At 37.1% G+C, this 22,012-nt stretch overlaps 1 protein-coding gene across 1 annotated transcript; it reads right to left on the bottom strand.

Moving 5' to 3' along the window:
• Nucleotides 1-3,433: 3,433 nt before the first annotated feature.
• LOC137408081 (THAP domain-containing protein 1-like) lies at nucleotides 3,434-8,357 on the bottom strand. Its single transcript, XM_068094474.1, has 3 exons — nucleotides 8,307-8,357; nucleotides 5,516-6,044; nucleotides 3,434-3,627 (listed from the first exon to the last, which is right to left on the bottom strand). Exons 1-3 carry the CDS (start codon nucleotides 8,355-8,357, stop codon nucleotides 3,434-3,436), a joined length of 774 nt encoding a protein of 257 aa, XP_067950575.1.
• Between the last annotated feature and the right edge of the window lie 13,655 nt (nucleotides 8,358-22,012).

Here is a 22,012-nt window from a genome sequence, read left to right as displayed (position 1 = left end):
CCACATATTGGTAACAGCCCTCCGTTTACATCTCTCTATCCCTTGATGACCCCTGTGTATCCTCTCCAGCATGTCTTTCACCAACCCCTGTGGGATGACTACTTTATCTTCTCTCATCACGATACTCTCTTTGGTAGTGAGCTTTTCTCTCTGTGTATAGAACTTCCTCAGGTCACCCGCGTACGACTTGCCTCTCCCTGGCCACCCCAATTCGACTTCTTTTATCACTCTTTGATATGTCTCATCTTCGTCCCCTTGACGCCTTATCTCTTGTAGAACTCCATCATCATATTCCTCATTGGCTGCTATGACCTGTCTGATATGCCCTTCCACCCTGGATTCCTTGGCTCTCTCTTTGTTAGTCACTTCCTCCGCAGGTCTGGATAATGCATCCGCAAGAAACATTTGTGTCCCCGGTGTGTGGAAAATAGTGAAGCTGTATCTCATTAGCCTCAACTTGAACCTCTGACATCTCAAGGGCATGCCAGACAAGTCACTCTCACCCAATAGCTTCACCAGTGGTTTGTGATCTGTCTCCACCTCGAAGTGAGTGCCTACCAGGAAGAAGTCGAACTTCCCGCACGCCCAAGTTATCGCAAGAGCTTCCTTCTCCAGCTGGGCATACTTGGTTTCAGCAATAGTTAGTTTGCGTGACACAAACGCCACCGGTTGCCAGCCCCCCGTCTCAGTTTCTTGAAGTAGTGCAGCACCCAGCGCGTAGCAGCTCGAGTCAGCAGTTAGTCGGTTTTTGGCTCTTACATCGTACTTGGCTAGCACTGGTGCATTCGAGATCTCTCGTTTTAACGCCTCGAAGCTTCTCTGATGGCTCTCTTCCCATGACCATGGTGAATTTTTCTTGTCTAGCTCTCTCAGTGGCTTTTCTAGTTCGGCCAACCTGTGGCTGAATTTGTGAAGGAAATTCACCATACCCAAAAAGCTCTTCAGCTCTTTCTGATTTGTCGGTGCTCTCATCTCTCTGATTGCACGGACCTTGTTTGGGTCTGGAGAAATCCCCTCTCCGCTGATTTTGTGGCCCAGGAAGATAAGCTCTTTTACCCTAAATTGACATTTTTTCTTGTTTAGAGTCATACCCGATGACTTTATCCTCTGCAGTACCCTGAGGAGTCTTTCATCGTGTTCTTTGACGTCTCTCCCGTGTACCAGAATGTCGTCCATCATACAGATGGTACCTTCGAGCCCCTCCAGGATTCGCGACATCTGCCTCTGGAAGAATTCCGGCGCTGCCGATATCCCAAAAGGCATTTTTCTGAACTGAAACCGTCCGAAAGGTGTAATGAATGTAGTATATTGGCGAGACTCTTCTGCCAATTCTATCTGCCAGAACCCGCTGTTTGCGTCCATTTTAGAGAAAATCTTGCTTCCCTCCAGATTGGCTAACAACTCTTCCACCCTCGGCAAAGGATAATTCTCTCGTAGAACGCTCTTATTGAGAACTGTCAAGTCTACGCATATCCTCGCATCACCAGAGGCTTTTGGCGCAACTACCATGCCAGCACACCACTCTCGATGCTCTTCAACTCTCTCTATAACGCCTAACTCAACCATGCGCATTAGCTCTTTCTCGGCTGCATCTCGTAATCCGATTGGCAACCTCCTCGGGACTTGCAGAGCAAAAGGTTGCACATTTTCCCTCAACTTGATGGTATATTTCTCTGGCAACTGCCCCAAGGCACCATATAACTCCTGATATTCTTCTTCAGCTTGAACTTGACGTACCACTTTCGGCACTATGTGGATAATGCCTAGGCTCTCTATTTCTGGCATACCCAACAGGTTCTGAGGCGCTTCTGGAATAATAAAGAGATTTGCTTGTACGGCCTTACCATCCCTGTCAAGCTGGGACGTTATCATTCCCTCCTGGTTGAGCAGTCTTCTACCGGCATCCAACAGCCTCTTCGTGGTTTTCATGGGGCACGGTCTTTTGAGACGCTCCCAAGTTTCTTGATTAATGACCGTCAGGTCTGCCCCAGTATCAATCCTAAATGGAACTGCCGTCCCATCCACCCTGATTTCTATGTTGTACTTAGCGCGAATGTTACGAGTTGTATTCAACCCATATAGTCATAATGACTCATCACTTGAAGAATCTACCATCAACCCTTGAAGTGTTGTCCTCACCTGCTCTAAAACTTCTCTCTGTTCCTCGGCGCGGACTGTGGCTGTCTGTCTTTCATAACCCTGGCTTCTTCCCCGACCTCTTCCTCTCGTGTGCCCTCTCCAGCCTCTCTCTCCTCCTCTCCTCTGGATGTGTTCTCTACAATCATACTGATTGTGACCCTGTTTCCCGCACGAACGACACACAATAGGATTGGTGCAATCCTTACTCAAGTGTCCCCTCTGTCTACAATTGAAACACTCTACTAGTGGACACGTGGAAAGCTCGTGCCGATTGCTGTGGCATTGTGTGCAACGTCGTGCCGGGGGTTGGAAATAGGCCGCCACCTTTAGATCGTCTTTGTCCGTCTTCTTGAGTTCTTCTAATGTTCGGCCTGCTGATTCGAACTTGGCACAGGTGGTTGTCAGCTTGGCCATGTCAATCTCTGGTTGTTGTAACAACTCCGTCTTGAGTTTCTCCTCTGACAAGCCATTAATAATAACATGGATGGCCATGTCCTCCCGGAGTTCCCCCAACTGACATGAGTGTGAATGCTTGATGACTCTCTGGGTGAATTCTGAGAGCTCCTCTCCTCTTTCTTGTTTCATGTTTAAGAACCTATGTCTGAGGATCGTCTTATTCTCTCTCCCTGCAAAATGTTGCTCGAATTTCTCTACTATGCTATCGAACTGAATATCATCCACCGCTATGTTGAATGTTTCAAATATTGTCATTCCCTCTTCACCAAGACAATTCAGGAACACCGCCCCTTTTATCTTGCTTGTTGCTTTCTTCTTAGCCTCTTCCCCTGTCTCTGTGACTTTATCCCCAAAATCGACTGGAATTGATGCGATTTCAAATCGTTTAAGGAACCTTTTCCAACTTTCCGTCTCATTATTTATCTCAATTTTCAGAGGTGGGATTCTAACCTTACTTGCCATTTTCTGTTGACTATCCTTGTTACCGTCTCGATGGATCTGACTTGAAAAATGGCTCAATCGGCTGAACGCTAGATCTAAATGCTGGACTACTTGATGTACAACAATTGAAGTTACAAATATCACGCAAAGGCCTGACTCTCACCAAGTTTTATTAGTATTTATTCAATTAGATATCAGTTAGATGTACACAACGTATTGATGGACTTTTCTCATGTGTTGTTTCACATTTATTTTGTCACGATAAAACAAATAACCCAATTTACATTCATTCACACTCAGCAAAATTGAAGAATCTATCCAGGCTTGAATTCCCAGAATAAATAAATGTGTTTCACCCGTGGTACCATGTAGTGAATGGCTCACCTTGTTAGTATTATCAGTATTTGTTCTCTCTAGTTAGCTCTCCCTGCTTGCTCCGTGTCCGCTCGTGTATCAAAGAATGAATCCCTTCGTCCTCGCGCCGGGATATTACGTCACGTCTTTGACCTAGAACGTCTTGTGTCCTTGACCCAGGACCACCACACTCCTCAAGAGATTTCTTATTTTTGAACAGCGTGTAATTCCTTGTCACTTTTGAACACAAGCAGTTGGGCACGCCAATGACGAGTACAATCCCAGAATGAGGGTCACTAAGACTGTACCCTGAAAGTCTGGTGTGTCATGAGGGATCTTTAATAATAATAATAATAATAACAGCACAAGTATTCTTAGAATAACAAGTTATTCATACATACATTTTCATGTGTAATAAATATGTACACAGCTATTCTGAAATACAAAAAGGTGGCTGAGTGGCGCAGATGGAAGCATGCCGGCTACCAATCTAAATTTCCGAGTTTGATGCACTCATTTTTCTTAATCTGTGGATACCGGGGTAATACGGTTTATATTACATGTATAGCATTATATTATATGATATTATATATTATAGCAAAGGTTTAACAGGCTTGTTAAAGTTGATAACTGGACCAGCCTGTTTTATTACTAAGAACTGAACTGATTTGACTGTAGCAGCCAAAAGAGCAATGTAGAAGTATAAAAGTTATTTAAGCAAAAAAGCAGAATAAGCAATATAAAAGCTGTTTAAACTACAAACAGTTGAAAGAAAAAAACTCACAATTATGTAAGGTTCAAAGGTTCAACTAAACAAAGCATACAAAAACTATCATGTATGTAACCAACAAGACTATTTACTCACCTAATGCTATTGGCATAGAATTATTACTACAGCGCTTTTTCATTTGTTGTTTTTACAGTCTAATATTTCCCATGGAAACTATTCTCATTACTAATCTACCGGCAATTTGGAATAAGTTGTTATTGCCCTAAATTATCAAAGGAACTTCCACCTATATTTTTCAGCTTATTTATATAAACGATACAAAGGATTACGTTACGATTACAATGAAAACTTATTTGGTTTACAATTATATGATTTTAGTTCGTTTCAGTGTTGGCATGAAAAAATTAGCATGCCAATATTCGCATGCCAGTGTTGCTATGCGAAAATATCGTAGGCTATTATATAACAAACATGCATAGAGTGGTATAGAAACTTATAGTAATTACCTAATGCGATCAACCCCTGGTAAAAATTATCATCATTAAAAATAGTAATAAGAAATATGTTAAATTTAGTAACCATAAGTACCTACAATGACTTTAGTGCATTTTGTGGTTATGATCTGCAAGATAATATAACATTACAGTGTACTTCGTGGAGAGTTCTTACCATAGATATAGTAAACCCTAGATATGCGAATAATCAAAACAAGTGAGGCCTATAATTAGCATGACGCAACGTCGTGGTGATGTGCAAAGCGAATCAGCTGATCTATTAACTCCTATTGACTTAGCACTAAAAACTGCTCAATTTTTCCATAGTTTGTGCATGTGAGACTGCATATTTTATTGATAATATATATAAAACTGACTTTGGATGAGAAAGGCAAGAATCTTAGACACATGGTAATGGATAATACCGATGATTTAGAAACTTCTATATCATTGATAATACAAAGAGTGACCAAATAGAAATTAAACTAATAACGAACTAATGAATCAAATGAGATTTAGAACCAGTTAAGTTGGACCACTGTATTAAACACCCATTAGACATGACTGAAAATAACTAGACGAAATAGCTTTTGCCTAAGGTTGGTTGAACTAGATTCCTGCTTTGAAGCGGCATAGTGTATTCTGATTTTAATATAGCAATTTACCATAGTTTTGAGTAGATTGGTGGCATGCACTGGGTATGCACTGTGTCTCATGCACTGTGCATGAGACAATAACTCTCCTAGACGTCCATCCACCGATGTAAGCTCTATATTGTTAAGTTTATTGTCCTTTTTCAGTATTATGATCAAAATCAAATTATTTTGAATCATATTCTTCTGCTCTAATCGACAAACTCTCTGCTGCAGAGTTTTGATTCTTCTTTTTAATATTGAGATACGTGTGACAGCAGGCTGTTTAGGTCTACCACCGTGTCGGCAGCTTGTTGTCGAGGCTGTAGGTGTGTCCTGATTGCTAGAAGCTGCAGGTTGCTCATCATCATGGATAGTAGTATCACCAGGTGTAGTATTTTCAGGGTCAGGTATTATGGTGCTGGCTGCTGTCTGAGATGTTCTTCCACGTTTCGGCAGGCTTTCTGTTCTTATGGTTGGTGTCTGTATTTTTACAGCTTTTGGGTGAAGGTAGGTTCGATAAGCTGTAAATATTGTAGGTATTGCGTCAGATTTTAGCATTGGTTTTCTTCCAATACCTGGTGGAATCTTGTAGCAGTCTTTCTTAACATGTTCACTGCATAATACAGAGCTTGATGTTGGAGTCCAATCCTGTCTTCGCACCGCCTTTATCCAAGCATTACGGATTTCAGCTCGTTTCTCATTTAAAAAGCGATGAAACGCCAGACCTGGGCATTTCTCAAGACTGCTTGAACATACATAAGCACAGCACCAGCTGCGGTTTGACTTTTTTTTAGCCTAAACATTAACAATACATACATGTAGTAGAATGAATATTATTACATTACTTGGAATGAGACAAAAAAGGCGTTTGATCAATCATGCCAAGCTAGATTACAACCTTATCAGCTGAGAGACAAGTTTGTAATATGTGTTGTTGTAATCAGTCTAGACACTCTTTCTTTTGATAGTCCCAAGCATTCATTCACTTCACTTTCAATTCAGAATAATCATAGAAAGGTATGTTTGTTGTTATGAGACCATGATAAGACAAGTGAGTTCAGTTGAGTTGGTTTGTTTCCAGTAGTTTCTTACAACACAAACCAATGATATAGTACACGTGCAAAGGTTAGGTTTACCAAGTATTTAAAATTTGTATTGTGGGTTCACATACCTGGGGTGTTGTAGTCTCCTCTGATAACACTACCCCAAGAATTTGGTCTTATTGTAACATTTATGACTTGAAAACTAGTTGGACAAGCATGCTTTCACTACTAAACTCATTGCTCAGCTGAAGGCTCTGTTGCAATGATGCACATCACTGGGACGTAACGCCGTGAGAACAACAGCCAATTATAGGCCTCACTTTTGCTCCATTGTAATGATAGCTATTCGCCAATCTAGGGTTTACTAAATCTATGGTTCTTACCTTCAAGACAGACGTGTAACATAAACGCTGAAACTAACTTAAATGAATTTAGCTTACTAAAAACATACTCGAAGGAAGTTTTAATATGCATTTTAGTAAACTTAAAACTTTCAACTAAAATTTTATTAACTAATAACTTGAATTATAATAATTTTAATAGCTAAATATTTACCTGTTTGCTTATAGACTTTTACCATAACAGATAACGCTGAAATCGCCATGGCAAGCAGTGTATATCTTTTAATAATGTATATAATCAGAACACAAATCGCCAAATTTTAAGTTAAAGATAAATTATTGTTGATAACGTGGGGCGGAACATATTAGCTCTAACAAAAACCGACAAAGAAGCATCGTGTAGCGTATACTCAGGTCCCAAAGTATTTCTTAACAGGAGCATTGTAGGGCGTGGGTGCGATGCTAAAATTATTAGCGTGTGCACAGGTTATACGGTATATAATAACAACTTAGATCATTACGCCTTGTATAGCTCAGTGGTAAAGCGCCTGATTGTTAACCTTGCGAGAGCAATCTCCGTGAGTTAAAATATATCAATATGCGGAATTTTAATGCCAAGATTTTCATAGCTATAGCTGGACACGCACAACGATAGATACACACACGACCAACTTTTAGAAATCTATATATAGAAGAAAGATTCAACCGTGAATTATTAGCCCAGAAACGAACGTATGTATGACACTAAGTTATAACAGCTGTCACTAAAACATGTTATTGCTATCAATATTTAGACAAGTAAATTAAACGCAGAGGCAGACTTAGAAAGATCTACATTGATGTCTATCCGCCTTTAATACATTGCTCAGTAATCATTCATTGAGCTATCATTTTGGTTTAATGATATAATAGACTAATAATCTAAAGGTAAATAAATATGTACATGTATATATCAGCACAAATGTATAATTAATATGTAAACTTGTTTAATTGTTGCTCTCAAATATGATATAAATTAGTTTTCGACTATTGCAAAGTTAACAGTCAAAGCTTTTGCTGGCTATGTAGTCTAATTAGCTATGAACATAACATTTCCTTGCTACTAAGAGGTCATGCTATAAATAGGTGGTAAGATGTAACGAATGAATGTGCCCATTTAAAACTACAATTATCTTCTTTGAAGTTGTCTTTCACCATGTACAAGTCATTGACATAAACATATGTAACGAGCCCAAGTAGCCTTTTCCACTGATTACCCACTCACCAGTTTTACTGTCCTTTGCTAATCAGAGAATCATTGTTTGGGTCAAAGGGGCCATGAGAGTTGTTTCGATGTGTTGTTTCGGTGCAACCGGCCGACTGCGATGGTGGTTTGTCCAAGGGGGTAGGACCATCCTTTGTGGCCAACCCTGTTTCACAATGCGCTTTATATTTCGGGTATTAACCCTCCATCCAAGCTTAGCAGTACGCCTTTTGAACCCCAATGAACAACACACAGCTTACGTTTGATCAATAGTTTTTCTGATCTAAACGTCGTGACACTTATTTTGTTATTGAACATGAATAAGCTCCGTGGTTTTTAAAGACGGAAAAAGGTTCGTGTCAGTATTTTTTATAAAATTGTCAGTTTTTGTATTTTAATGAATGCAGCCGTTGTAAATCTGTTGGCCCACTTGTGGATTTCCTGGTTGCAGCGTTGATTCACTACGACAGCAAAGAGTCATCTTCAAATCAGTGATTTAATTCCAGCTTTAGACACTCACAAGCTACGAATCTAGCGTAAGCCGATATAAAACATATGATGTGCTTTATTTTTAGTATCACCTGAGACTAGCTCTACATTGTGCTACTCTAGCTGCTTTGGAAGTGTATTATTTCAATTACAAATATGCCAGCATTAATGCAGAAACAGTTCACTTCACAGATTATAAGTATATATTTGGTTGTATTGATCACTTTGAATAACAGCTTAATATGTTTTGAAAATAATCAGAGGATCTGCAATTAAAAATCAGGTTTCCTAAGAATTCTTATTTTTAGATTTTCTCTCGAAAGCATCTTTGCAGATGTATTTGAATGTTGGCATCTCATGACCATAAATAGAAATAGCTTCTTGCTTGTCTGTTGTTAATTGTGCAGTATAGATTGTGCTTACCATTTACAGGTTAAAAGCTGCGTTGAAGGAGAATCAAGTCAAGAAGATATGACATAACAAAAGCATGAAGAGAAAAGGAAATCATTTGAGTAAAACAATGAAATCATTGCAGAAAAAAATGAAATACTTCCAAAAAATTGCAGTTTGCTGTAATCAGCAAAAATGTTTTTTGATTCTTGCTGTGGGCTGTGTAGAAAGCTTTATTTATTACTTCTAGGATAATTTGGACCTCTGAAAAGCCATAAAAGTACCAACACTAACTGCAAGGGTGATACACGCCAGCACTGGCCAATTCCTTTTCAAAGCTTGACCAATGCGTCCTAGAAAAGTCTCCTTCTTATCAGACTTGCTGGAAGAATCAGCCTCCACCGGCTCAGTACTCCCACACTGTGTCTGTAAAACATGAGGACATCATTGTTAGTTATATCTTTTTAAACATAGACTGCACAGCTTACATGAGAAGGTAACTCAACTTCCAGAAGCAATGAGTAGACAATCCTACTAGAGCTGCAGTTTGAACAACTATTAAAATAATATTATCTTTGTTTCACTTTGATTAAAGTTACCTGAAGGTTTTCAACCATCGGTTGCTCATCTTTTTTATAACTAAGTTTCTCCTTTGACAGTCTAGAGTTTGTTGCTAGTTCCCTGTAATTAAATTAAATTACCTAGGTACATGTACTTGGAATCGGTAAGTATACAAATGTTGTTTGTAGTTGCAACACTATTAGAAAGTTCAGTGTTGGCCCAGAGATACTGCATAAGCTTTGGCTAAACAAATCAAACTAAAGATGCCTGACTTAGAACTGACTAGAAAAATTTTAATTGGGTTTATAAAGTTATACAGCAGACCATGATGCAAAATATACCATTAACTCATAGAGCAGATATTTGAGGTTTACATGATCTATACTAAATCTGTGTTTTATCTAATTTTTGCATTTTCCAATGTTATTTAATCACCAAAGATTTACCATTAAAGCATCACTATCATGACCTTTTGCCTTTTCAACACTTATGTTTTTGTGTAAATAGTTCAAAGCCAAGATGAGAGATTGTAGAATAGACACGATATACAATAATAAGATTTATACACCATCAAACTTGTAGTAAAAAAACTTCAAGCTCTGATGGTAGTAAATTTATCAATATCAGATAGCAGTTGCCTCTTCTGGGCAAATTAAGTTGTTTTTAGATACTTTGGGTATTTCAATAATAGATTGATCTGCACAAGATCCGCATGCTAGTGGTGCTTAAGCAAAGAAAGGTTTCTTGTTGTCTTCGGCAACTTAAGGCCTATAAGTAGACAGCTTTAAACTTTATAAGTCAACATAATTTATACGTCAACATAATTTATGCGTCAACATAATTTATAGGTCAACATAATTTATAGGTCAACATAATTTATAGGTCAACATAATAAAGTTAGGTGCATTTTAGGTGACCCCTCACATACCTGATGCGACTGGGCTGTTCCTCAACACTTCTAGAAAAATTGGTGTCCCTGTGTGATTTAGCTGAAAAGTTGTCTGTTTGTCTAGTTTGACTCACAGAAGGTTCGCTGTTTGAATGTGGAAGTTCCGTTATGACAACTTCAGGTCTACTAGAAGGCGTGATTGTTTCAACTGTTTGACCAAAGTCTATGAAGAAAGTTGATTCAAAAATGGATTCAGCGGAATTTGTTGGAGGCAAGGATCCAGGATGTTCTATGCAAGTGAATGTAGTCACTTGTGGGCAGGTCATTGTATAACTTTCAGGTGAAAAAGAAGAATGGGCCACAATGTGAGTTGGGCTACTGAATGAGAAACATTCAACTAATGTGACAGGAAGTTGTTCTTCAGCACTTTTAACGGCAGATTCTTTATTCACACCAAAACAAGCCTGATCAGAAACCACAATAGATTCATGAGATCTGAGTACCGATTGATTAAGAGATTCTGCAGATTCTTGCCCAAAATCAGAATCTTTAGCATCGTCCAGCTCTGAGTTAAATGTATTGCTTGGTTTGTCGATTATGGCATAAGGTAAAAAAAGATTCTCTGCTGAGCTCAGACAAGTGACTTGAAGGAGATTCTCACGATACTGAGTGCAATCTACCTGAACCTGTTCCTCTGCTTGAGACACTTCTTTGACAACAATACTAGTAGGTACATTATGTTCTACACTGGATAGAATTTCATAAGTCTCCTCGATTCCCATAGCAGTTGGTGTTCTCTTTTGAGTTGCACAACTCCTATCAGTAGAAACAGTTTGTTCGGAAGCGCACTTAATATTATCGTTGGCGAAAGGGTCTACTGCATCAAAGCATGTGACAATACCTACTTCGTGACATAAGCTCAAAGATTCCTCTGTTTTACCCTCAGAGGAAACAACTATTACTGGAGACTCTTGGGCACACTCTTCCACATCTTTAAATTCAATTGCAACTGCAGTTTCACTGCAATCTTCTGAAACTCTGGTCCTAGTCGCTTCAAAGGCAACAACCCGTGGTATGGCACTAACTGGGGTAAGGGCTGTTTCCAAAGGGTTATCATGGATAGTGGCAGTAACTATAGGCTTTGTTACCTTACTCGGCAGCGGTTGATATGAACATTGCTGTTCAACATGAGGTAGAGATGAAGCTAATGGCCACTGCTTAGAACTTGATGGAGATTTCATGAATGATTCGTCTTCAAAGTCATCAACTTTCACCTCCTTATCTGTTGAACAAGAAATGTTAGACTTTTGCTCATTTAATGGTATGGCATTCATACTCTGTGTTTTGCTCTCTACCAACAACTGGATTGCAGGCTTCTGCTCAATCTTTGACAGAAATGGATCTGGCACCTTCAGTTCTTTTTCCAGTAAAGTTATGGAAAAGGAATTATGTTCATGATCTGTTATAGCTGCGGATAGACACTCTGATCCATTGTCAGATCCGCATTGGTCTGATTCAACTTTTATTTCATTGAGCTCCGGATCCAGTAGAGGCCTGAATGAAAAAATATGTGATTCTAATCGATTAATCATCGCATCAAAGTTAATTTACCTGCTGCAACAAAGACTGAAGATAATAATGATAAATAAAAACAACAACTTTCACCTACATTTAAAATAGCATTAAAACTGTGTCTCAATTAACAAAGGAAGTACAAGCAAGATAGAAAATGTAACAGCTTAAGGAGTCAATACTTACCTCTGGGCATGAGTTGTCTCATTATCACATGTCACATTGCTGACTGCCCTATTGTGAACATCTGAGACTGTATCAGAATGTTCACCAGAAGCAGCACTATGGCAATTGGAACATGTGTCTGCTACACAGACAATGTCCTCTTTGATAGCTATTTCTTCATTCAGACCCTCAGCCAGTTTGGCAGCGACTTGTAGCCCAGCAGAGTCAGACGAACAAGGATTAAGAATTAGTTCACAGTTCCCTATCAAAACAGCCCGGTAGCAAGTAAAATATATTAGCATATATTTATTATTATTTGTTTTGTATGTTTCTATTGCATATGGTGATCAAGCACATGTCACTCATAGAGCAGAATAAAATAGAGAATATGAGTGCAAATTCCGAGATGCATACATACCAAGTAGACTTCAAGCAAAAACTCAAAACACCGTTGAAAACCGTTTGATACAAGCAAGTCTGACTAGATCAGTGTTGTCAGATCATGAACGATTCATTGGTCGCAGATATTTTGTTAGCATGAAGCGATTACACAAGAAAATAGGTTGAATACTACAAAAAAACATATTAGATGCAAGACTTGTTTGAAGGTATAAAAAGTTAATTTGTATATCACAGCTTTCACAGATGAGAACATTGTGAAGGGTAAGTCAAATGTTGCTAATATTCTGTCTCAGCGCTGCCACTTACAAACCTATTTGCAAGTGAGTTCATACAAATGACCTGATGACAAGGACTCATTTTTAACATCTACCATCGTTTAATGCCAAAATAATGGTGCTTATCGCCTCATGGAAACAGATACTTCATAAAACTATGACATTTTAAACTTTTTAGTGCAATCCCTAAGAAATAGTCTTCTCTCTATGAATAAACATATGATGTTCCATCTTACCAATTGTACTTCAAGCACCCAGCTCGTTAACTTGTTACATAATTGCTTTACTTTCTGACATTCTAACACTGAGGCATAAATATGTTAACAATGTAAAAACAAAATATTTAAAATTTTTCCGTGATATGTGCTGCAATACAAGTGCTATCTACTTGTGAGAGGTTAAGAATGAGAAACGCAGCCAGTAATTAGTAGAGTGAGCAGTTAGCTTTATTGGTTAACGAGCTGTGAAAAGTTTTGCAACTACCGTAAAACCTCTATTTGAACGCCATAGCGCTCTACTTTTAAATTCTTTCTCCATAGTGATGTTTTATTATAAGTGATGCTCAAAAAGAGGGTTGCGCTGTATTCTTTGGCTAGCTCATCAGAGTTTTAAAAAGATAAATTTAAGCCTTTTACAGCCAAAGTGATGCTAATGTACCATATTTTGCACTCTCCTTCGGGCGGATCAACATTAATGCTTTTGGCCTCAGAATTTTGCTAAACCGTTTTTCATATTCGTCGAAGTAGCAGACAGAGGTAAACAAAGAACTACTTTGATTATAAGATATTAGCGTGATACTGTTATTATTTCGATGGGGTCACTTTTAAAGTTTTAAAGAAAAAACATCAAGCTTTGGAGTTAGAAAATGAACATGACATTTTTAAGTTTCAAGGACATTTCAACCGTTTTAAAGTTACGCCACGCTATAAAAATGGCTGCTATTACGTCTACGGTGTTTCTGAAAAGTGTTCTCATCGTCTATCAAACCTGCTTGAAGTTTTCAGGTAAGATTGGAAACCACATTATGGCCGATTCTGAAAACAATGGATAGGATTTAGACTTTAATGACTTTGAATCGGAGGGTAGTTCTGATGATTGTGACAATCGATCTTCTTAGATACATCGTCACAAAAATCATGACAACTATTACAGCAACAATAAAATTTGTTATTGTTATTGATGTAGCTGAGTCATTATTAGTACTATTTTGTGGATATATTTCTATGGATCATTTCCTATTACGGGTTCGTAAAGATCAAAGAATGTCAAAGTGGTGGACAAATAGAGGCGGGATTCAATTAAAAGGTGGCACTGTATTTTTCAACCTTTTTCTATAATGGCATTCTATTAGAAGTGGTGTTCTATTAGAAGTGGCGTTTTATTACAGGTGGCGTTCAAATAGAGGCTTTACGGTAATTCTCAAGTTTGATGTATTTTACCCCATAACCCCTAATCTTGTGTATGCCTTAAAATCTTGACGACGTTAATAGAGTGAACATCACGATTAATAAAGTGAACATCACCACTAGTAATGTGAACATCGCCATTAATAAAAGAAACATCACCATTGATAGCGTGAACAACACCATTAATAGAGTGAACACCCATGTTAATAGAGTGAAAATCACTATTATTAGAGTGAACATCACGATTAATAGAGCAAACATCACCAGTAATAGAGTGATCATCACGATTAATAGTGTGAACATCACAATTAATAGAGTGAACATCTCCATTAATGAAGTGAACATCTCCATTAATGAAGTGAACATCATCACAGTCTTCTAATAACAACAAGAGTTGATCATTTTGTTGGAATAATAAGAGTTCAATTAGCCTTATCAATCAGAGCTACTTAACATGTCTGTAAACAACACACTTTCAAACTCTCAAATTTATAAAAATTGAGATATACATGGAGATACATGTGATAGATCTTTGTTTTATACAAATCACCTGTTTCAGGCAATGTCCTAAGAGTGTACATCGACTAAATGATAAAAAATTACATTGCCATCATCAAACCTTTCCCTGCAGATATACCCTGGTCAAGTAGTTGGAGACATGTAAATTACTGCTGCCCATACTGATACATCATAGGAAATTTATAACAATAATAATGTTTACTGAGAACAACAACTGAAGTTGTTGACAGCAAAAATTTAGGATTCAAGTAAAATAAAAACCACTACATGTAAAGGAAAAAAATAATGGCCAAAAACAGATAAAAACAAAATCGAACTATGATGAATAGCGATTAAATATGTAGCGTGTTACTTAGCCACATCCAGCCTTTAGCAAATGTTTATGCCATTATACGTGGTGCTCATTGATAATAAATCCCTTGTTTGTTCTCAATTATACCTAACTAGCTGAATGCTCGGCGTTGCACAGGTATTAAAAATAGCTTATAAACAGTGACAGGTAATGTAGTTGCCTGCTACTTGCCATTAGCCTGCCACATTGCCAATAGATACTTTGAGTAAGCTAGTAACCTAGCTTACTAATAAGTTCAGTGAAAGCAAGCTTTGGTGACGTTGCATAAGTGCTATTTTAACCCAAATATCGACTCATATCGCCCTATGAGGCCAATGCATCTCGCGTAGCTTAATTGGTTAGGTAACTGCCTGGTGAGCGGGAAGTTCCGAGCTCGAATCTTCTGCGATACGGATTTGCAATTGCTAGATACTAATCCCTATTGATGGACAGGTGGAATCAGAGATGACAAACTTAGATTTATATAGATTAAATCGATATAAACTACATATGTGTCAAATATAGCTGAGTGGCCTTCTCACACGTTTGAGGGGTGACAGCTGTAAGATGGTTAATGGTATACTTGGATATTTGCATAGTAAGAGCGAACAAGTTTGAGAAACTATGTTTAATGGTCAGTAGATACACACGTGAAGCAAGTAAGCTGATGCTTGTTTACGATACTGGATAAGAACTTACTGTGTGTCAATAACAAACATTAGCTGATGTAAGAATATTAATAGTATTTGTGCTTTGCTTACACTTGAGTAGTTTCCATTTTTCTTATTATAACATTTTGTTGAAAAGCTTAAAAAGCTGATGCCAAGTTGGCAGAGTGTCACTTGCTTTTATGAATAAAAATATATTGTTGCCTAACAGTTGGATATGTTTAAAAAAAGTACACTTCTTTTATTTAGATATTGTGGACTTTTCCGCTCGTAGGAACTCACTTAATGACACCACCACCACCACCAAATCTTTAAAGTGTTAGCCACTATCACAAATAGGACTACTTTGCTACAGACAATAGATCTACGCTACGGTTCATATGCTACTAGTGGCAGCCTTTTTGAATACTTCTGTACTTTTTGAATACTATGCTGTAATATCTAGTAACATTTGAAATGAAAGGGTTGTAATACTAAGAAGGAAGGGTTTCATCATAATTAAAAATATGGTAGGTAATGCGTAGTTTACTTAACATATCTGACAAACTACAGAATATTTATTCTGGATATAACCAACCCACTAAGCCTAGGCAAAAGATGAAATGAAAATGTGATAAAACTGGTAAGACAGTACACTTTGATAAATTAAAAGTAAAGACGGTCTGTCACAATCCCTTACCCTGTACAGTACTAGATAATCAGACTAATTTGACCTACCAGTAAGGAGGGGCGGGCTCTCTTCTGTTTGCTGACACCATTCTGGAAGTGGCTCCATCTCTTTCTTCATCCTGTAAACGATTTCACTAGCTAATATACAGCTTTACCAGATGAGAAACCATCTGGCATCTAGTAATTGCACAAGTAAGAGCAACAAGGTCAAAGACAAATAGCAAGAAATTTTTAATGATTTTAATTTCATTTGAGTCTAATTCAGCTTACAAGATATTTCTTTTAAAGGCTAAGTTAACATGAATTATAAATCGTTAATATATTATTTAAAATTAATATAAATCATTTCATAATGAGTCATGTGCTAAATCAGCTGAAGACTTGGTTCCACATGTCAGTAGCCTCAACTCACCCTTTAGACATCTGAGGTGTTTCAACGCACTCTTTATTAGTTCTGCAAGACTGCCCCTTCCATTGAACAGTAAATGATGGATCAGAAGCTACTAGCCTCATACCAGCAACTTCTTTTTTAAGTCCCTTTTTAATGATTATGGTCTCCGAGCTCACTGTAACCAAGCTGAATGAAATAAGTGAAATAAATCTATGGAAATTTATGAAAGCTGATTGAAGTTACTTAGGTACAAGAGCTAATAACTTCACGGCTTGAAGTTATTACAATGATAGAGACAATGTTCAGCTTTCTAATGGGTAAATGGAGTTTTGACAACTTGTCCATTTCAGAAATGTATTGCTGCTGAGCTACAAATATGACACTGTACCAACCGGTTTTGAAAATTGAAAACTCTGTAATTTTTTGCTATTGAGAAATGGAATGCGCTCACTCGCAATTGAGTGTGCTGGTGCCATTGCCATTTCTGGTTAGAATTTGAGGCTCAGTATGTGAACAAAAATTTAGCGAAAGAAGAAACATACATAGGACTGGCAAGACACTTATGAAAAGCCGAGTAAAAGCAACACAAGGCCATTGGTTGTGAAAAGCAAACAACTCCTCATACTCTCCTCATGTACCCAGCAAAAAAGGTAACTTATGTATTAGATATCAAATAAAATATTAATAGTCAAAGACTAGGTACAAATAAACAATCGCTATATGTATACCAAACAAAATATTTTATGATCCTAAATCTATTTTTCAGTTAGTTTTTCAGACTTGTTTACTAATCGAACCTTTCATTTTATTCTAGTGAATCTAATCTAGTTAATCACCAACTGCTTATGCTTACAACCACTCTGTCATGAATACTCAAATTATCAGCCTTTCATCTTAGCTAAACAGATATTTAAACACTTACCAGTCGGTAGATCCTTAAAGGTTGACTTGCAACAAAATTCACATTACAGTTATTTGTTATCAAAAAATTCACCATGTCTTACTCTGTTGTGTTGTAGGTGCAAAATATGTGGAAATGTGATTACAAGCTCTTAAAAGCTCAAAAATGAAAATCCACCGTAGATTGGAATCTGTTTATATCTCTGACGTAGTCATGACAGTTTGGTTATTGTCTTGTCACATGATGTTCTCACGTGAATTGAAAGGGCAATAAAAAGCTCAATAAAACTTATCGTAGTACTAGTTTATGACAAACACTTTGGGTTTCACCGAAGACCGGTATCAAATATAGATCGCTACTTTACAGTTTTGTTTCAGCTTGATCTAATCGTCAAGTCGTAATCTGATCATGTGATCCAATACTTCGCAAATAATTTTTGCAGCCCTTTTTGATTATCACAGGTGACCGACAGACTCGACTTGATTATCTAATGATCAGACAATGATATGTACTCCTTCGAGGTAAGGTTAAAAATTTAAACGAATTTTTACAATAAGTTATAAGATATCACTGCTAAAAGTGACAGCATTACAATGATGATAAAACAGACGCGTAAGAACAATAGACATGGTTTTATTGAATGCGTGAAGTATATTTGTGAAAATATTTTGACGAATAAGGTTGCATGAAAGGGTAAACAGAAACCATCTCCCACAACTACGTCACATTTCAGCCGTTTTGGAAAGAAAATCCAAACTACGGCGGTCTTGTGTGGCTGCGATTAACTGTTCTTTTTTTAGCTTTTAAGAGCTTGTAATCACATTCCCACATATTTTGCACCTACAACACAACAGAGTAAGACATGGTGAATCTTTTCATATCAAATAACTGTAATGTGAATTTTGTTGCAAGTCAACCTTTAACTATACCAAAGCATTCTGATGAAACCTGGGCTCACTCTATGAAAGCAGCAATAGATGCTAGAAATGGAGGAAATTTTTGCAATGATCAATGTATTGGGGACTTACTAAGTCTACCATCTATATCTATAGAAATGATATGTCAGAACAGCCGACCTTGACATGAGTGCAGTCAGGTCAGTCTATTATAAGCCAATTTTGTGCTTAATTAAAAAATTCTTTGGTATATTTTAAAGATTGATATAGTCAATTTTAAAATACTATAAAATTTTGTTGCGCTAAAAAGCAAATTTGAAGAAATTAACAAATTGATTTAGCATATTTCCCTGCCTGATGGATTGCTGCCAAAGAACTAGCGTCAAAACTTTGTAAATTCCAGTTTTTATGGAGGTTCCTAACTCCTAAAACAGCAGTCAATTTAATGCGATGCATATTTGTATAGGAAAAACAATTTTGATAGTTTACCATGTGACCTGAAAGGCAGATTCTAATGGAAAATATGCCTCAACCACCTTGCTTTTTAGGGTTGTATCCCATGTACACACTCTTGCAAAGTACACAATATTGACACTTAATAGAGTTCATTTCCTGTTGTGTCATGCTGTTTTATTAAAATCTATTATTACATCACTGTCTTTATATAGTCATTAGTGTATTGTATATCAGTTTAGTAGGTCGGGTCAAAAGCTGTAATAAATCAATCAATATATCGGTAGCAGTAGTTATAGATGATAGATATTATCTCTGCCTCTGGTGGAGGTATTCAATAAATGTTTATGGTTTTGATGATGACATTTACAATATGCTTCCACCACCTAATGGCTAAACAATAAGCCAAGGCAAAATCGATTTTTTGGTTAACAAATCAAAATAGTGAAGAGTACCTCCCCTCCAACTATGATCCCACAAAATATTTTTCTGTTGACTTTATTTTACTGACCATAGAATTGATAATAAAGCATTACATCATCAAATTACAACCACAGATGCAACCATGAGCAAGCTGCTTCATTCAGGCAGTAGAGACCAAACAATTGTCATCGGAGACCGACTACCCTCTGACAGGTTTTAGTATGTACTAGGGGCATTGTAATTGTAGCTTCACTGCAAAAGTGAGTTTATTAACTTCTGCACTATACGGGATATGTACATTGGAGCTTGAGAGAGTTAGAATAAGGGGTGTTCAGTGATCAGCAGGTAATGTTCGTAATTATTCGCGTCCGATAAATCCTCTTTGTCTCTTATAGGCTGGTTTACACTATATTGCCAAATGGCAATTATTTGTCAACTATTACTATGTTTCCATGACTCGAATGATGCACATTACTTTGTGCAGTGCAGTGTGACCGATGCTATCATCAAAGCAATTCATACATCAAAAAGGTTTTGACATCTGATAACGCTCAGCTGTCAAACACTTCCGAGAGTTTGCCGAGCATCCATGACAAAGTACGCAATGTGCACCACTTCGGTAATGATGATTGGCCATTATGAATTGCTCGATCTTGCACGACGTGCATGTATGGCAGTTGCTGCGAGACTAGTATTTCATAGTTTCTGTGGCCACATTGTATAATGGGAATGCTATACCACGGACTACTCGATGCGGATGAGAACTACAGAATGCGATGGGTTTGCAATAGTGTGAACACTGTTATTACTGACGATCACCAATTTATTGATTGATAAACACAGTGTGTGACCTGTGTTCACAATATGTGTGGGACATTAACACACAGTGTGAACCAGCCCTTAGGTTAGTAAAAAGCTACTCCATTCACTCCAATCATATTCACTTGATACGATACTTAATACACATGTTTACACCTATTGCCACGCCAACCAGCTCAAATATTACTACAAACTATTTCAGGAGTTCATATAAGCTAACTAATGTCACCTAGCCAGTCAAACATTTTTCTTGGAACTTAGAATCATCTTCAAATATCCTTATGAAAAGTTTATAAATTGTCCTAGCCATGACAATCAGCAGCGTAAATAACGTCAGATAAATGAGGTTCGCATGAAAATATAAATTATTCTGTCACATAAAGAAATTTTGTGTATACAACACTAAAAGGAAATCAGATAATCAACCTATAAGCAGAGATAGTCAATATGTTCAAACTACCAGTAGAACTACCGTAAAACCTTTATTTGAATGCAATGGCGTTCTATTTTTTAATCCTTTCCTTAAAGTGGTGGCACTTTATTAGAAGTGACGTTCAAATAAAGGGTGACGTATTTTTTAAACAACTTTTCAGAATGTTGAGAAGATAAATTTAACTCTTTCACAGGCAAATCGAATGTCGGTTATGTTTTGCACTCTCCTTCGGACATTGTGCCATTAACCCTTTGGGATGCAAGAAATTTGCTGTCTTACCTCCCACTTTTCATAGATCTCTAAATAAATATGCACGAGGAAGCTGATACATGTCTCTACCAGTTGATGTCTAATGCTTGCAATTAACCTATGATGATCTGGCCATGCAGTTTGTTGGAGCTTTGAATGTTTTATTTCATTCTAACTTGGAAGGCATACTTTCATTTTATAACTATATCTAACAAGGTTGCATAAAATCTCATTGCACCCATCCATATGTTTGCTACATTTAGCAGCTAAAACTGGCTTTTCATGTGCAACAGAAAAGGAAATACAAGCATTGAACCATTGTAAAGTGAGTTCAGATTACCGCAACCATGCTATCATATAATATGCTTCAAATCTGAAAATTTATAAGTTTTATAATATTAATCTAACAAATGCTACAAATATATATTTAAGAACGTGTGACATAAACAAACCATAATTGCAATATATGCAGAAACAAAAATTAACTTTTTAACACAAGTATTACCATTTTTAAAACAAAAATATTAGCATCATTTGCTTGGCCAGTTGAGTTCTGATTGTTGCTTATGTTTGAAACCATTTCATATTGTTCTGACTGTTCAATACCTTCCAGTTTCTTCTGACCTCAACCCGTCGTCTGCACAGCCGAGCTGGTCGATATTAGCGTCCAAATAATATTTTAGTAAAGCATAGCTTTTACGCAATGCCATTTTGAATAGACACTTCTAGTGCAAATAAAGTGAAACTGTGTGTAATAAAATAGCCTCAAAATGTTGGCCTCAAATTACGTAGTAGCACAGATTCCATCGCAAATGCGAAAACCTTATTGCATACATCGAAGCATCAAGATCGCGTTAAACAAGTAACTACGTATTATTAGCCTGATACATTACTAATAAAATCTATGGTGTTGCTTTTAAAGTTTTAACAAAGAAAACGAAAAGCTTTGAAGTTGGAAAACGGACTTCGATATGAACAGGAAAAAGGCAGGATTAATTATTATTATTGTAATCGAGTTATTATTATTGTAGTCGAGTTATTATCAGTACGGTTTTGTTGATGCTTTTTTTCTAATCACTTACGATTATGGGTTCGTAAGGATTAAGAATGTCAAATAGTGGCAGTCAAATAGAAGTGGCATTTTTTCTCTAAATCTGTTTGAACTGCACAAATAAGTTTTATCACAATATGATGTTTGAAAGTTAGAACGGTAAATCTTGTATTTATTAAATAAA

This window comes from Watersipora subatra, chromosome 11, assembly GCF_963576615.1.
Source record: "Watersipora subatra chromosome 11, tzWatSuba1.1, whole genome shotgun sequence".
Lineage (NCBI taxonomy): Eukaryota > Metazoa > Bryozoa > Gymnolaemata > Cheilostomatida > Watersiporidae > Watersipora > Watersipora subatra.
This window is presented reverse-complemented; position numbering and strand designations above follow the sequence as displayed.

Coding starts and splice junctions, on each gene's coding strand:
- LOC137408081 (XM_068094474.1), bottom strand. CDS start 8,357: ATGACTCTTTGCTGTCGTAGTGAATCAACGCTGCAACCAGGAAATCCA. Junction 6,045..8,306: donor TGCAACCAGGAAATCCACAA/GTGGGCCAACAG, acceptor GTTAATGTTTAG/GCTAAAAAAAAGTCAAACCG. Junction 3,628..5,515: donor TAAACAGCCTGCTGTCACAC/GTATCTCAATAT, acceptor TGTGTTCAAAAG/TGACAAGGAATTACACGCTG.